General features: G+C 39.7%; 2 protein-coding genes across 8 annotated transcripts in view; one reads left to right on the top strand and one right to left on the bottom strand.

Annotated features, from left to right (window-relative positions):
* Positions 1 to 11,120, top strand: part of ITGB6 (integrin subunit beta 6) — a 132,562-nt gene extending 121,442 nt beyond the window's left edge. For all 7 annotated transcript variants that reach the window (XM_045033857.1, XM_045033856.1, XM_023259382.2 and 4 more), the window contains 2 exons: positions 1,538 to 1,704; positions 11,008 to 11,120. In XM_045033857.1, coding sequence (XP_044889792.1) covers positions 1,538 to 1,704; positions 11,008 to 11,106 — 266 coding nt within the window. In that variant the 3' untranslated portion in view covers positions 11,107 to 11,120. The remainder of the gene's footprint in view (positions 1 to 1,537; positions 1,705 to 11,007) is intronic.
* LOC101094119 (oxysterol-binding protein-related protein 9-like) lies at positions 4,654 to 6,721 on the bottom strand. The gene is given in 3 exon segments (XM_045033859.1): positions 4,654 to 5,565; positions 5,567 to 5,849; positions 5,852 to 6,721. Coding segments are annotated over 3 exon segments (1,674 nt in total). The 5' UTR covers positions 6,501 to 6,721; the 3' UTR covers positions 4,654 to 4,823.
* Positions 11,121 to 16,059: the final 4,939 nt, after the last annotated feature.

The raw sequence follows: 16,059 nt of genomic DNA, 5'->3' as shown, positions 1-16,059 counted from the left end.
AAGCAGCATCACTCATCCCATGTGTATAACTCTCCTGATTAAATATCTAAAAGCAATAAGAGTTAGGCTAAACTAAGCATGATTCATTTCCTCCCCAGATACCACAGATTTGCCTCACTTCTTGCAGAGGGAGGCAGATATTTAATGATAATTTTTATGTGGGATTTTTTTCCTCGTGAAAGCAAGGGGAGAGCTTAATTATAATGTTTCATTAAGAAATGTATCATCTCTCAGGCATATTGCAAGAATTATTAGTCATTCTGCTGTCAATGAGGGAAGGCACTGTGTAATTGTGAAATTATATTAATATCATCAATAGAGTCAAAATAACATTTCATAGAATGTTCAAGTTGAAAGGACTATACAGAAACTTTAGTTTCCCAAACTTCCCTGAAGATAAGAATCACTTGGGATACTGCTAATAATAAAAAGTCTGTGGCTCCATCTAAGACCCACTGAATCAGAACCTCTGGGCTCTAGGAAGCAGTGGATTTATTTATTTATTTATTTATTTATTTATTTATTTATTAATTATAAAATTTTAAACATTTTTATTTATTTTTGAGAGACAGAGAGACACAGAGGGTGAGCCAGGGAGGGGCAGAGAGAGAAGGAGACACAGAATCCGAAGCAGGCTCCAGGCTCTGAGCTTGTCAGCACAGAGCCCGAAGCAGGACTCCAGCCCACCAACTCTGAGATCATAACCTGAGCCAAAGTCAGATGTTTAACCAACTGAGCCACCCGGGCACCCCACTGGAAGCTGTGGGTTTAATAAGCATATGCACCTGAGCTCAACCTTATCCTCAGGGAAGTTAAGGGAACACTGAAGTTCTACACCTTTGTTTGATGGATGAAGGTCCTGGAACTCAGAGAGATCGATGGACTTGATGGATTTCAGAGAGCTACATCAGATGGGAATTGAAACCACCTCCCCTGACCCCAGTCCAGGAACTTTCTAGGACACCAGAGCACTACATTAGTATTAAAATAAAACAAATAGCCATCATTGTCTTCGATTAAAAAAAGAAGCAGCGGCTAGTAGTAAACTTCTCAGGGGGTGGGTTTTATATAATTCTGAATATAATCTCCTAGACAGTTTATGTTTCAAGGAAATCCATAAAAAAGTAATATCATGTGTTTGTGTGTGAATGTGTGCACACATACACATTTCATTTCTATTCTATCATGTATCCAGAAGAGACCATTTTTAGGAATTAAACTATAGTCTTTTTCATGGTCCTTTACATGTTCTGTGTGTATGAACCTCATTCTTGGATTCTAACTCTTTTTGAGTCAGCCATTCAAGTATATATCCATTTGCTTTAAATAACAAAACTTTATCTTTTGTTCTACTTCATAGGAATAAGGCTATCTTTCAACAAGTAACTCATTTTTTTTTAATTCATCAAAACAAAACTTGTTACAATTTTCCCTCTACTGGAGAAAAAATATAGTTGTACATTTTAATGAGAAATCTTTTCTCTGCCTCACAAGATTATACCAAATATTCTTAATATAATTTTCTTTGTTTCCACAGACTGTCCAAAGCCCCCAAACATTCCCATGATCATGTTGGGGGTTTCACTGGCTATTCTTCTCATTGGGGTTGTCCTCCTGTGCATTTGGAAGCTGTTGGTGTCATTTCATGATCGTAAAGAAGTTGCCAAATTTGAAGCAGAACGGTCAAAGGCCAAGTGGCAAACGGTATGTAAACACTTGGGGGCTATCCCTTGTCTCCGGGAGAAAGTGACTCATGGAAGAGATGGGTGTCAGCTTTCTTCTGCTCTAAAAGAGAGTGATTTCATTGGTTCTTTCCCTACCCTTCTCACCATGTCCCTAACAGCTTTGATTTGTTGAGGACAAAGGAACCCAGATAGCTATTTGGGACCCAAATAACACTCATAACATACATTTGTCTCTCAGTGCAGTAGGGATTTCCCCCACTCTGAAGAGTCTCTTGAAACTCCTTATATACTGTTTAGGGACATAAAGGAGATACATTTAATCATTACCACCAGGAGGATCATTCAGGCCCCTCTTGATAAAGCATAGGTGCTGTATCTAAACACTTCCATAGATCAGTTGTGTTATAGCCAACAGAATAATGTTCGTGAGTAGTATTACAGTTCATGTCAATTTCCATAGAAATACTCATTACTTATAATAGGTTACAATGTCAAGTTGAGAAGACCTTTTTTATTTATTTATTTTTCAACGTTTATTTATTTTTGGGGCAGAGAGAGACAGAGCATGAACGGGGGAGGGGCAGTGAGAGAGGGAGACACAGAATCGGAAACAGGCTCCAGGCTCTGAGCCATCAGCCCAGAGCCCGACGCGGGGCTCGAACTCCCGGACCGCGAGATTGTGACCTGGCTGAAGTCGGACGCTTAACCGACTGCGCCACCCAGGCGCCCCAGAGCAGACCTTTTAAATATCATTCAGGTAGTTCTTCTCAATAACAAATTTTAAACAGCTACCTGAAAAATACCTAAAAAGTGTCAACCTTTAAGTACGTATACTCAATAGATATAATTTATGTGTCTCCCCTTCACAGTAGACAAACACAAAACAGGACTCCAATTTTCTGTGTTTCTTTTCCACAGGAGAGATAATTACATTTCTAGAGGGCCATAGAAACAATTTCATGGTTTTAATTTCATCTTTCTATTTCTAATGGTGTGCCAGCTATCTAATAGCAATTATCTTACATTGCTGATTCTAAAAACAGTGATTTCACTGGAGAAAATACAGGCAAACACAATGCTCTTTTGTGTTCATCTGCCCCAATAAGTTGATATTAACATTTTTTTCCCTCTAATTATATAGTGATATCCTCAATTCTTAAAGCAAATGGAATTTCTGTTTTGGACAAATTTATCTTGATAAAGCATGTTTATATATCATGCAATTATTTTGAAGTAATGCTAAGATACAGTGCAGGACAATGGACAACAAAAATATTCAGCTACTTCATCTTCCTATTAAAAATGCCTTTAGACACAACAACCATATTCAATGCATGGATCTTGTTTCGATCCCGATTTGAACAGTCTGACCGTAAAAATACATTTCTTGGACACCTGGAAGGAGGATAATATAGACTGGATATTAGAATGATAGCAAGGAATTATGATTAATTTGACTAGGTAAGATAATGGCATGATAACTTTGCTAGAAAATATCCACATTTTGAAGTGAAAGGAAATGAAGATTAGGTTTACTCTGAAATAATTCAGCCAAAAGAGAGAAGGGGATAGTGGGGCACCTGGGTGGCTCTGCTGGTTGAGCGTCTGGCTCTTGATTTCAGCTCAGGTCATGATCTCACAGTTTGTGGAGCGAACTCCCTGTCAGGCTCTGTGCTGACAGCATGGAGCCTGCTTGGGATTCAGTCTCTCTGTCACTCACTCTCTCTCTCAAAATAAATAAATAAACTTAAAAAAATTTTTCACGTTAAGAGAGAAGGGAATAGTGAAGCAAGTGTGGCAAAATCTTGATCATTGTTGAATCTGGGTGATGAGTCTATAGAGGTTTGTTATACAGCTTTCCTCTTTTGTGTATGTATGAATTATTCATAATTAAATAAAATGCTTTAGGAGAGTAAATTTGGATTTGCAATGAGGATATAATTTATCCGTCCCTAACAAGGTAAAATGTAACCTGCTAGATTAGTCTGATGACTTAGAACATAGTATTATGAGGCTAAAGTTGAGGGCCGTTAACTTCATCTAATCCCCCGGCCGTGGGTGTTTATAACTCTCATCAACTGTCAAGCAAATGCCTGACAATGGTCAAAAGGACAATCAGACAGGGGCGCCTGGGTGACTTAATCGGTTAAGTGTCCAACTTCGGCTCAGGTCATGATCTCACAGTTTGTGAGTTCGAGCCCTGCGTGCAGGCTCTGTGCTGACAGCCTGGAGCCTGCTTTGGATTCTGTGTCTCCCTCTCGCTTTGTCCCTCCCCCACTTGTGCACGTGCTCTCTCTCTCTCTCAAAAATAAATAAACATTAAAAAAAATTTTTAAAAAGGGCAATCAGGCAAAAGAATATGATTAAGTTGACACACACAAAAAAACCAAATAGCAGTAGTTGGTTGACACCACCACCCTGTGAAGTAGTCTAGATAATCCCATTTTGAACGTAAGGAAATGGATGCTCAGAGAAGTTAAGGGACTTCCCAAACTTTTTTTTTTTAACTGGAAAAATTACTTTATGAAGCCTTAAGAAGCACTGAGTATAATTAAATATAGTCCAGCATTAGATACAATTTAATAATAGTCTACTTCCTATTAATAGTCCAATTCCAAAAAAAAAAAAGTTGTTATAGGTGAGGCCATGACACTTCCTAACACTTGATTTTAATACATTGCACTAATTTTCTAAAACAACTCAGAAGAATCAATATTTATAGTAGACGGAGTATTTATGAAAAATCTGGCATCAGGTATATATTTATATATGTGTTACATATATGTATGTAGAACCCAGAATTATATGAACTATGAAACAGTCAAACTGGTATGCAAGGTTTAAGACTGGGATTCATAAATGCTTTTCAAAGCATGGGGTTTGGGGAAAAAGCAGACATCTTATTTTCAAAACCTGAAGTTTTTCTCAGGACTGAAGTCACAATTGTAACTGCCACAGAAAAGGAAAAAAAGGGAAGTTTTTCTTGCTTTAATTGTTCATCTGCATCAGAAAATCCAGTATCCCTGAGATAGGAACCACTGCAATAAGAAGGGAGTGAATAGGTTCTCCCAAAGGAAGATTGGTGCTTAATTATGCCTATTGCCCCGGTCATCAGGTGTAAACATTGCATTTCCCAACCTAATGCTTTGCAGCACCAAGACTTTTCAGTAATGGTTCATCATAAACCCAACATTCTCCATCTTCATGAAATAACCTTGTCTCCCACTGAATTTCCTTCTCTTTCCTTTCCTGGGCTTCTGCTCTTCGTCTTTCTCCAAGTCTATGCTTGTCTTCAGTTGCCGCATCAATGTCTCTGATTTTTAAGTTGAAAGTGACATCCTTCCAAAGGCAGTGGGATTCATACTCATTCTGATCTTCTAACTTCCTCACTTTCTTCTTAATTATAGGCAACTTGTTGGTATCTATAAAAACTGCATTTTCCCCTGTTGCATATTTTGCATACATTACACCATTCCATTCCCCTTCAATTGAGCAAAAAGATATCCTGTCATTTGGAGAACTACAAAATCTCAGCAGTAATTCTGTGCTTCTTGCCCCACAGAAAGGTTTAGTGTGGAAGACGATATTTGCACTATAGCCAGTTTTGGAACAATTGATATTGCATTCTCTACCTAGTTCCACCCAGGGCACTGTGAGGACAGACCTTCCATAACCATTGGGGAATGTGAGAATGTAATGTTCGTCATAATCTAGACATGAGACACAGCCCTGCCCTATGTTGTGCACCCCAATCGACATCCCAAGGAATTTTGATTTGGTCCAGATATGAGCATTGAATTGTATCTTTTTGTTAAAACGCTCAGCATAAAAAGCTGAAATGGGTGGATGATGGGAAACCTGCTCAGCCATGAATGTCACAGTTTTTGGAAACCCAGGGAACTGGTCCTTCTGAAACTAGTTCTGGGTTCTCTTCAGTATCATTTGGTAATGTCCAGTGACACTGAAAGATTTCACCCAAAATAGGGTTGTATGGCTTTTTGGCAACCAATCCTTTCCTTCCTGCGTGAAAGGCTGAGAGGTACCATTTCACAACCTGAACCATTCGATCTCTGGCATCCTTCTGGTCACTAATGCTCACAAACAGGTCCAGATGTGCAAAAAAGTCTGCATACATTTCTAACAGAGATCTTCTTTCAAGAATAATGTTGGAAGAACTACCTTAGTAAGATCCATTCCAAGCCTAACCTGTGACAAGAGATGCATGACAACGCTCTTGTGCTCTTCCATGGACCCTGCCTCCCCTTCATCATCTCTATCCTCATGTGAATCAAAGAGGTCAGCATCGCTTGTTCCATTGGACATGGAAGAATTAAGTGACTCTGTGGTATCGGGGCGCTTGCGACTATTTCCTGAGCTGCTGTTTGTCAAGACAGAGGCAGATCCACAGGAATCTATTAAGTGCTTTGGGGATGAGCCACTTTGATGAAATTCATCAGCATCATAGAATTCATCTTTGCTGCTAGAATAAGAGAACTCAGGGACAGTATTTGGAGACAAGTTGACATGGCTTGGAGAAGTCAAACTGCTACTAGGTGGTGAGTGCCCACTGCCTGTACTATTTGGTGTTGGAGTCTGATGATGTCCCAAGGTAGCTAATACAGGTCAAACTGGTAGGGAAGATGGATGCTGCCCTGACTTACACAACTGAGCAGGTTCTGGAGGCAAGACAGTCTGAGTAGGCATTGTTTTGATCACAGGTTCCAAGGGACTAGGTTGATATATTGCATCTACAGGATTAATAGTACTTTTAGCAATCTGCAGCAACACAATGCAGTGTTTAATTGATTTTACCATGCTATTTGTTGTTTCTTCAAGAGTTTCAATTTTCCTTCTCTGTTCATCATCTTTGCAGTTTTGAAGTTTATCATCAAAAAGCTTTAATTGTTCTATCAAGATTTGTAGGTAAGCATAGGCCTCTGTAAGTTTCTTATCAAAGTCTTGGACACTAGGAACAAATCCTGAATCCAAACCCCCAGAGGGCAGCGGAAAGGAGGCAGGGAGAGAGCGACATTCACACCCACGGCCCGGCCCAGACAGGCAGCAGGGACCCTGGGGACTCAGGGGTGTGGGCCGGCCCCTTTCCCAGACCCTCTGGGTCTACTCACTCCACAAGTGGCCAGCATGAAAGCCATTCACCAAAGCCCCCACCCTCTGTGCCTCCAGAGGGGGGAACCAGGGGCTGCTTCCAAGCACCCCTTTTTTTCTCCCCCAGTCTGTATCCCCCAGAATGCAGTGAAGTCTGTCCACTCCAGACTTCCCAAACTTTTGATCCATGCTGGAGCTGAGATCCTAACTGCAGCCTTCTTCTAAGCACAGCCTTGACCCTCCTAGAAATAATAAGCAGGTGTTCTACAAACAAGCACTTGGGCAATTATGTGATGTGTATCTACTAACCAGCACATTTTAATGTTCTCATACAAAGGCATGAACACTGACAAATGATTAATATCTTTAAAATAACATTTTAATTAACAGTTAATTTCCCCAAAACATGCATTGTGTTCCCTCAGGGTGTAGAACATGACTGAAATTTAAATGCTGATTTTTACTGTTTCTTCATCTAAAATGGAACAAAAATATGCATTAAACAGATAAAATCATAAATGAAAAATATTATTCCCTTGTTAAACTGAGTTTCTTTGAATAACAAATGTTTGATGTTCTTGACTAGATAATAACTGGGTAATAATTATTCACTTGGATGCAAAAGAGGTTTAATTCAAATAATTCAATTCAAATTTCACTAATATATCCTATTGGAAAAAAAATGTTGCTCAGTGCATCCATTTTGGGGTCCTCAGTTTGATTCCACTTTTAATCTAAAACCTGTTTCTTCTTGAGAACTGATTTTGACTGGTCTTCAAACCCCAGGGGACCTCCAGAGTCAGTAGGGGTGGGTTGGATCTCCTGACCCATAGGCCTCCATTGGACTCTAAAGGTGACAGAGCTCAAGACAAAAAGAGCTCCGTTTCTTGCCTCTTGAAACATTTCATCATAGCCATAAAGAAAGGTTACCTTTTATTATACTTTTAAAAATAACCTCCCCATCCATATTCTTTATGAAAACACAAAGGGAGGATATTTAAATTCATCTTTGATTAGACATTTTTTTCTAGGATGACAAGTCATTAACTAGAGGCAAAAAATGTTCAGTCTGACATTTCTTGCAGTCATGGATTGATTTTGTACTGTGCTAAGCAAATCAGGTCTGCATTTGGCAGTTAGGCAATCATTAAGAGAGCTATGGGTCATGACAAAGAGCTTTCTTATTACCACTTTTTCAAGCTCCAGAAATATGCCACTGCATTTACAGAATCCACAGCCTAAATAGCACCCCCAGATTTCAGGGGAAATCAGCCTGGTCACCCCAGATCGTTGTGGGGGAAACCCAACCTTGTCTAAACAGTGAAAGAATTCAGACCCACCTGAAATGGAGACCCAAGGCTGTGGCTTGGCTGGAAACCTGTAGGAGAGTTACCATCTGCGTGGCCTAGAGGAGGCAGTACTACACGTTGCCATCCTTTTTTCTACCAACAAAACCTCGTTTGAGCTTATTCTCCTGAGTTCTGATCGTCAGCTGAGGGCAGGAAACACAACTGCCTCCCAGCAATATGTACTTGCTCTTTCTACACCTTTCAACTCCCACCTTACCCTCTTACTATGGTGGGGTCTGCTTCAGCCATCATGCCCAGGACCTACAACTAGCTTTGCAAGAGACCCCCTGAATAAAGTTGCTTCAAAATACAGAATGAACACTGTAATCAAAATGAACATTCATCTAAATGTCTACAAAATAACATCATGCATTCAGTTCATTGTAACTTAAGTCACTTTCCTTATGGTGCAATAAATTATACTTAGTGTGGAATGTGGGTACATTTTAATATGTTTGACATAGCATGGGATGAGGTTCACGAAAGAGTTCCTGGTCCTATGAAGATCTAAGCTGGCCCTGCTCACAGACCTTTACTCTTTCAGAGTATTTTTCCTCTTCCCTAAGCCTTCCTCTTCCTCCAGGACTTGTCATCCCAACCTGTACTTATTTTTGCCATTTTTCCTCTTCGACTGAGTTCTTTATTTTTCTGTAACCAGCTTAAACTTAATAGCTTGCAGTTTTGAAAACTGAATAGAATTCATACATGATTTTTGTTTCCAAATGAGACTCCAACTGCACTTAAGACCGTATTAGTGTGTCCTTCACTCTCCAAATTCCAAGTTCTTATGGCAGCAGGACTAAATAACGACAGGAGCATCCTCAGAATCATCCGGGCTGACTTCAGGAATAGAGAAGTATGGTGATCTGGACTTCATTGATCATCCACCATCAGGGAGCCTGTTTCCTATTTGTGCTTATGGCCGAGATAGCATCTCTTTCTGAAGGCACATGAACAAAGGTTACATGTTACTCAGTCAGAGGTCAGGTTACTGGCTCTGGGAGAAGTGGGTGCAGGTGTGATTCCTCCTCACGATAAAGACACTGTGGCAAATGCAAGGACAACAAGTGGAAGGCCCAGGAATGTTTTTCAATTTTATTTAGTTCTTCTGAGAACTGAGAGAAATGTCCTGGGAAAGCAAATACAGCTGTTTTTGAAATCTATGTCTAGAACTTGCCACAATCTCTACAATGTATAGGATAAGGAGACCAAAATATAAGATTTAGTAATTTGGAAGGTCATAGGTGATACCTAGACATCATACACAAGCAGAAGTGGGCTTGGAAATGTTGAATGTGAAAGCTCCAGGGGAAAGTATCTTTCTAACCCTCTCCAAAACTTAAAGAGGAGGAAATTCCAAATATGAAGAAGAGGTAGAGATAAGAACTAATAAGAGGCGGCATTTATTGAGCACTGAATATATGTCAGGGACTGTGCTAAAGTATACTTCATGAATGAGGTAAGCACTTTGGTAATCCCTCCAGTGGACGAGGACACCAAGACTCAGAATTGCTTAACTGAGGTCATGTGGTAGAGCTGGGTTTGAAACCAGGCTGTCTGACATCAAAGCCTGTGTGGTCAACCTTGGAAAGTGGGAGAGAAGAAACTGCAACTTACACAGACATCTTGTGCCTGCCTGGAATGATTCAACCAAAGGAGGGAAATTGGAGGATCAAGCTTGGTATTTCTTTAAACACTTACAGAGCCTGGCCTCTTCTGGTCCTGGTGATGGCACCTAGAAACACATCTACACCCTAAAGAGCACAACTGAATTATCCAGACATTGGCACAAATCCTCTGCACTTCCCCAAAGGCAAAGCCATCTTGCCCAACCTGCCTTGGGACCTGTACTCCGTCATGCGCCCAGTGTCCTACATGCCAGTACCTGGTGACTCTCTGCTTCACACACTGCTATTCTCTTGGAAGCACATGCTACCTAATTCTTTCACTCTCTAGAGCAGGTTTTCACTGTCCTAGGGATCTTTCCTTGCTTCTCCCAAGCAGCTAGTTGTTTTTCCTAAATTTTTATCTCACGTTAGCAAGATTATCTGTGCCCTTGTGTGATGCCTCTCACCAGCAACACCTCTCTTAAAGGCAGATACTATGTCATTGTCTTTGCATGCTTCTACAAGTGCACTTTTCCCATTTTTTACTTTTTATTTCCTTTTGGGGCCACCTTATGGTTCATTCTATTCGTTCAGTAAATACTGAATGCCTGCTGTTGGCTAGGCACTGTTTTCAACTCTGGTAAAATAGCAGTGAACAAAACAGTCAAAGTCTTGTTTTCTATCCATAAATTAGTGTGTTTCCAAACAGGGTCAGATTTTTATGATACACATATGGCACTGGTTCTGCATATTAAAAAATTAAATGAACAGGAGGCGCGTGGGTGGCACAGTCGGTTGGGCGGCTGACTTCAGCTCAGGTCATGATCTCACAGTCCGTGAGTTTGAGCCCTATATCAGGCTCTGTGCTGACAGCTCGGAGCCTGGAGCCTGCTTTGGATTCTGTGTCTCCCTCTTGCCTCTCTGCCCCTCCCTCTCTTGAGTGCGCGTGTGTGCTCTCTCTCTCTCTCTCTCTCTCTCTCTCTCAAAAATAAATAAACATTAAACAAAATTTAAAAAAATAAATAAAAATAAAAAATTAAATGAAGAGGTATACACTTTAAAATGCTAAAATAATATATGAAATTACATAAGAATATATTGAATCTATGGAATTAATCAAAATTATTCAAATGGCTTCCAAGCTTGAGCCTGACTCTCTTCTTCTCATTTATAATGTACAATGAAATTATTAAAGATATATTAAAACCATGTAATAATATGTACATACTTCCATTTGAACTTTTTTGTTGTTTTTTTTAGGGAACCAATCCACTGTATAGAGGTTCGACCAGTACCTTCAAAAACGTAACCTATAAACACAGGGAGAAACAAAAGATGGATCTTTCCGCAGATGGATAGAACTACTTCATGCACAAAAAAAGTCTGCTTCACTGATATGAAATGTTAATGCACTATTTAATTTTTCTTTTTTGTTGCTTTAAAATGAGGTTGGTTTAAGATAATAATAGGTCATTTGGAGATCAGTCATTGTCTGTATGAAGGTTAGAGACTGTGTTGGCAGGTTCAAAATAATCAAGAAGAGAAATATCCTTAGCAAAGGGGTGACTTTGGGGATCATTGAGGAATACTAACTCTGTTGCATTAATGCCTCAAAAAATCATCAAAATGACACATGGGGGCCTGATTTGCATTTGAAAAATGTTTGAAATTAGAATCTCATTTGTTGCAGGAATATAGCTACCTGAAGTCTTTGTCTCAGCAAAGTCACAAAGTCCATATGCTCACATTAAATAATCACACTTGCGAATTAATTCTAAACTTTGACTAAATCTGCCCTTTCCTAATGGAGGATTCTTTTAAAAATCTATGAAAAATGAGATGCTGACTTTTACTTCAACTGAGAGGATGCAATTCTTCTAAAGATGCCCCAAATGTAATTAGTGTTAATAATTTCTGTGGATTTGCATGTATCTAAAAGTCAGGTACACAAACAAGTATTTTATTTGTTTTACAAATGAAGAAGAAATCTATAAGTTAGAAAGTTACCGGTAAAAACAAAAATAGCTAGTCCATTATTTGGATTATTTTTAATTACCGGAAAATTTTCTACACTCAGGTTCCCTCCTGACCCCAAGTTTTCAAACTCTTACTTCTCCCATATTTTTCAATCCTTTTTACTTAATTTCATAGTCACCTAACCCCTGGAAATGCCATATGAAAGTTTTAATTTCTTGTTAAAAAACTACTGTAAACGATTAGGTAATTTATTCAAAAAGAGCTCCAATAATGCAAAAGGGACATGGGTTAAAAATAGAACAAAATTTTAAATGGCTTTAAAGCAAACACATCAAGAGTACACAGTCTCTCATGAGTAATAGGCTTTCTATCTATATTTGTTCCCATTTACATAACCTAACTTGCACATTTCAGTTGCATATGGTAAATATGCATCTGATATTTACTTTAAAAAGTAAGATTTATGGAGCATCTGGGTGGCTCAGTCGGTTAAGCGTCTGACTTTGGCTCAGGTCATGATCTCGCAGTCTATGGGTTCAAGCCCTGCGTCAGGCTCTGTGCTGACAGCTCAGAGCCTGGAGCCTGCTTCCGATTCTGTGTCTCCCCCTCGCTGCCCTTCCCCAGGTTATGCTCTCTCTCTCTCTCTCTCAAAAATAAATAAACATGAAAAAAACAATAAAATAAAAAATAAAAAGTAAGATTTTACTTGCAAAGTAGATGTGGATAATTTGAGTTCCATAGGTTGATTGAAGAGATGGACGTTGTAGAATAGTATTTCCTATTAGTACTGCTTCACAAAGCATTGTCCTCTTTTTTGATGTTCATAAGGAAACTAAGCCTCAGAGAGTGAGTAGAAGAACTGGTCCAGAATCTAGATCTTCCACTCCAAGATATTTTTTCTCTCCACAGTATGAGACAGACCATTTTGCCCGTGAAATGATGGAAAGATTTTGTTAGTTAAGTGATCACTATCATTTGTTTGAAAATGTACCGAGACTAAAATAACATTTAAATGACTGGAGTACTGGAGTAGAGGTGAGGTCTTGTACTTTTGTGCAGTGTTTATTACCTTTGAGTAAATTGTAATGTGGAAACTTTTACTAGGTGAATAGTTTATTCTGTAATAGAAACTTCAAATGTATCCACGGAATTGGCACAGGTAATGTATGATAAGTTTCTTCAATTCACACTTGATCACTTGGATTTCTGGTTTCTAAGTAACTCAGGTTAATCAGACACTTGGGGAATACACAGCTATACTCAAAGAATTACTAAACAATCACCTTGGACACCTGAAGGACAGATGTACCCGCTCTGTTCCTGACTGAAGCCCAGGGTCTGGGGAAAACCTACAGCAACAAGGAAGTTGCAATAGTGATGACCCAACAGTAGTATTCACCTCTACCCGTGATATTTTTGTATAATTATAGGAATGGGACTGTAGAAAATATGAGTTTTCTTTGTGTGTATATTGGGGAAGGTAGAGAAGAATCTGCTATTTCTCTAAATACTGTTTTGACCCAAGGCTGGACCTTAAAAGGTCAAAACATTAACAGTAGTACTTCTGTTCACTGAAGAGTTATATTACATGAAGATAAATGGTTTTTTGTAAGTTGTTGTATTGTATTTTGTGTTGACATAAATAAACGTGGTAATTTAAACAATGAACCTTAGATGGATGATAATTCCTTTTATTTACTTGACACAAAACACTCTTCTTGGATTTCTGGATCCCTGTGTGACCTGCTCTGACCACCTTGCTGATCTCATTCTGGGGCCAAGGAGAAGAGCTGAGAGAGGCAGTCACCAATGGCAAGAGACAGCAGGGAATGGGCTGCAGTTTGCTACATGGTTATGATATCCACATCATAAGGTTTTTTCAAAAAAGAGTCTTGGATATTACGTTACATTTTGTAAAATCAGGATTAGTGTTATGGGCTGAGTTGTGGTCCCTCTCCTAAAACTTGTGTACTGAAGTCCTAACCCCCAGTACTTCAGAATATGACTGTATTAGGAGATAAGGTCTTTAAAAAGATAATTGAGGTAAAGTGAGGTCATTAGGTTGGGTCCTAGTCCAATATGATTGGTGTCCTTATAAGAAGAGGAGATTAGGACACAGATGCACACAAAGGCACAACCATGTGATGACACAGGGAGAAGAAGTCCATCCACAAACCAAAGAGAAAGGCCTTGAAAGCAACCAACCCTGCCAACACTTTGCTCCGGGCCTTCTGGCCTCCAGAATTGTGAGAAAATGCATTTCTGTTGTTTGAGCCCTCCACTCGTGGTGCTTTGTTATGGCAACCCTAGCAAACCAGTAGTCAGATGGTGCCGCTTTTCTGGGCATCCATTTGCTGGATTCCATGGGGCCATGCTCATTTTCCAAAGTTAAGCAGAGAGAAACCAATGCTTACAAACAGACCCAGCTTAGAAAAAGTCCTATTCTTGGGCTCTTTCCTCATAGAAGGGCAGAGAAATTCAAGTCAAAAGTACTTATACTCTGAAACACTTTATTACAGACAAAAGCTGGATATCTGAAAATCCGGAGCCTGTTCACATTTTAGATAGCACTGAGGAAGTCCTTTTTCTCCTCAGTTTTTCCAGCTGTAACATAGTGGCAATGCCTGTCTTCTTCCAACACCTATAGGATAGTGGATGCTCAATAAATTCATCCAGTCAGTATTATTTTTTTAATGTATATTTGTTTATTTTGACATAGAGAATGGGGGAAGGGCAAAAAGAGGAGAGAGAGAGAGAGAGAGAGAGAGAGAGAGAGAGAGAGAGAGAGAGAGAGAGAATCCCAATCAGGTTCTGCACTGTCAGGGCTTAAACTCATGAACCATGAGATCATGACCTGAACTGAAATCAAGAGTTGGAAGCTTAACCGACTAAGCCACCCAGATGTCCCCATTTAGTCATTATTATTGAGTGCTTAATATATGCTAGACGTTTTTTCTTTTTTAATTTTTTTTTGACATTTTTCTTATGATTACAGATACAGAAATGAACAAAATAAGCAGTTCCTGTGCTTTCTAGTAAGGGCGAAGATAGTAAACAAATGAATGTACAATATCAGGGTATGCACATCCCAGATGCACATGTCCCCACCTGTCTCCAAGGTCTAAGCTAAGTGTCACTTCAGCATCAGCTCACACATTTCCCTTAAAAGTAAAACCCATCTTGCACCTAACTTCCCAGTCCAGAGAGGTTGCTGGATCTAGGTAATAAAGAAAACAGAAGTTTTAAAAGAAAAATGTAAGGCTAAGTTGCTCTGTAAGGCACAGTAAGGCACTGAGCCAGGGAGGGGAGAGAAAAGAAACTAAAAGTTTACCTGTCTGGGCTGGAGGGAGAGCCAGGAAAGATTGGGAAGTTTGGGAAGAGGGAAGAGAAAGTTTCTGGAGCAGCAACTAGGTCTCGGCAGTGTTGAGAATAAGATATATGGGGTTGCAGGTGGTTGGCTGTTCATTTTAAATGTACTCATTCTTGTGAGCCTGCTGTTACCCTGACTAAGGCAACCTGTGGGGCTTCCCAGTGGGAAGACCCAGCTCTGTGGGGGTGTCAGCTGCGAGTCCAAATGTGGATTTAATCTGGTTCAGGTTTCTCCTTTAAGATTCTTTAACATCAGAAACAACCATGCCCTGAAAGCTTCTGGGAACCCTCCCAAATGGCAAAGGGCAGCCCCCAAAGCAAACCAGTGTCTTCTGATTTGCTCTCTCCTTCACCGCTCCACACCCAGTCCTTCAAGTACTCCCAGTATTAGAGAAGCAAACCTGCCAATAACATTCTTTGACTCTAGGAGAAGGCTGAGCTCTCAAAAGAGTAAATGTATTTAAATGTTAGGGATTCAAAACAATTTTGTGTCATCTTCATGTTATAATATCTAAATGGGGAAAACATTCCCTATTCAGAGGAATTGAATGACATGTGATAAATAGAAATTTTCCCTTCTGTTAAATGTTATCATACTGCAACGGACTCAAGTAAACACAACTAAAAAGCATGGCAATTTAAGTTCAGGACTTCACAGTGGCTCTTTTAATAGGTCAGTTGGGTCTGAATACTCTGGTACTAAGTGAGAGAAGTTCTGGATGATGCTTCTGCAGCCAGGAGGGTGAGCAGCAGCCAAATAGTCCCAAAGCTTGGGCCAAGGCCTTAATTCTCTGGTTTGTGGACCACAGTGGGGTTATATGCTATCTCCCTGTGCCTTGGAGACATCCAAATGTGAATCAGAACTTCACCTTCTGTTCCCTTGTATTTGGTTGCACAACCAGCAAAGAGAGAGCAGCTCAGGCATCCCAGGATTTTTTCATCTTGTAACCCTGTCTCAGAGGTAGA

Source organism: Felis catus, chromosome C1 (assembly GCF_018350175.1).
Source record: "Felis catus isolate Fca126 chromosome C1, F.catus_Fca126_mat1.0, whole genome shotgun sequence".
Lineage (NCBI taxonomy): Eukaryota > Metazoa > Chordata > Mammalia > Carnivora > Felidae > Felis > Felis catus.
Note: the sequence above shows the minus strand (reverse complement) of the source record. Positions and strands in the feature narration are given on the sequence as shown.